The 1,725-nt window shown below is 48.1% G+C and overlaps 1 protein-coding gene across 1 annotated transcript in view; it reads left to right on the top strand.

Annotated features, from left to right (window-relative positions):
* Window positions 1-597: 597 nt before the first annotated feature.
* The window catches only part of LOC311236470 (G protein-coupled receptor kinase 5-like), a gene marked incomplete at its 5' end in the record, with an annotated part of 39,056 nt that continues 37,928 nt past the window's right edge, over window positions 598-1,725 (top strand). The window contains one exon of the mRNA XM_084324149.1: window positions 598-658. Coding sequence (XP_084180275.1) covers window positions 598-658 — 61 coding nt within the window. The remainder of the gene's footprint in view (window positions 659-1,725) is intronic.

Here is a 1,725-nt window from a genome sequence, read left to right as displayed (position 1 = left end):
AGTGGATCGCGCCTGGTGAACTGGAGGGAGGACGGAGTGGAGGGAGGGGGGGGGGGCATGGGAGACTCGGGTACAGGAATTTGGTTGTGAAGCAGTCTAAGGGGCCCCCACCGACGCGCATCAGAGGCAGCCGGCCAACAGCATATGGCGCCAGTTAACTCACGACGACAGGGGTGGATGGGGGTGGGGGGGGGAGGGGGGCCTCATCAATCTTATCGCTTCCAGACAGTACAGTTCGTCTCCTCCTTCCCAGAAATCACCTCGCCGGAGAGTCACTCCTCCGCGTTGACCCTGGCCTTGGTCTGTTCCACAGCAGAAAGGGATAAGGGGGGTGTGGGAGGGGGGAGGGGGGGGGGGGGGGGGTGATACTACATGCAGCGAGGCAGATAATGCCGCATATGGTCAGAATCAGGTCAATTTTGTCTAATCATCGTCACCATCATCGTATCCCCTATTAGCACGGTACGGTGGCATCTTAATTTTCACGTCCCTAATTTCCGACGTGATGTCCAGAATGGCCTGTGACCGCGACAGTTCCTCTGCATGGTTAGAAGCAAGTCTCTCAAGAATTGTCTTCAAGCACGACTGTTCGTCTACATGGTAGAGTTCGCCCCTTTCCAACATGGTCTTGGAGCTCAATTGTTCATCACCGCGCAGGGTACTTAGGTCAGCGATCTTTTTAAACAGTTCCATTTGGTTTTCCTTGATCCCGGCCAAATCCCTGGCCAGGGAAATCAACTTCTTCCGAATTAGATTCAGGCAGTACCAGATCCAACAGCTGACGGAGCCCAGGGCCCCGTTCCCCGTACCTGGATAACTGAGTTAGCCGGATAACTTTCGGTCAAGTCTGACTTAAGCCGGACTTTCCCATTCCCCGAAGCTGGATTGTCTAAATCACCATGACAACGGATCAAAAAGTTTGAGCCTGGTCGAGAGCAGGGTTTAAGTTCAAGTTAGCCGGATGAAGCATGGCCACGCCCCCGCAAAGGAGTGACAGCTCGTTTCCTGAAATGATTCTCACAGTCTAGAGATCCCATTTATACCATTCTGAATTACGTTTCTGTGCTTCGTTTTCCTAGAGGGGGCTTTTGAAATGTATAATAATAGAACTAAATGCTGATAATAAATCATATTGAGCCTATAGATTTACTTTGTCCTAAATAGAATAATGCACGTCATATACGGCGCTCGGAGTCGCGATACACGCTGCATGTGGTTATTTTAATAACGGCGCATTGCAAATGTGAATCCCGCGGGGATATTTTTAATGAATGAAACCTATCGGCCGTTTGGCTCTGATTAGTTTCATATATTCTCCTCCGCTGTAGATTTGCTTAACGGAGCGCCCGGGATTGTGTTTCATTCAAGCATAAAATTGAAGTGTCTCTGCGTGGATTGTGGTTTTTGTGTGATATTGTAACTGGGATTAAAATGTCTGATGAGATGCGCTGTTTGACGGATTTGAGAAATTGAATGAGCCGTTGACGTCACATTAATGCATTTGCGAATAAAGAGATAAAACTTCATTTTTTGGTAAGAAAAATATTCTAAACACGGGTCTCTCGTCCATTAATGCATAAACAATGAGTATATCCTATCTGGTACAGTGGCGCAGCGGCTAGTGCTGAATCCTGGCAACCCGGCGACCGGTGTTTGAAACCCCGCTTTTCCAATATAATTCTTTTGGAATATAATATTAATGATTATACGCTAAAGTAGCCTAGT

The sequence above is a fragment of the Notolepis coatsorum genome (genome assembly GCF_963971535.1).
Source record: "Notolepis coatsorum genome assembly, chromosome: 11".
In the NCBI taxonomy this organism is placed as follows: Eukaryota; Metazoa; Chordata; class Actinopteri; order Aulopiformes; family Paralepididae; genus Notolepis; species Notolepis coatsorum.
The sequence above is the reverse complement of the archived record's forward strand: the minus strand, read 5'-3'. Positions and strand labels throughout refer to the sequence as shown.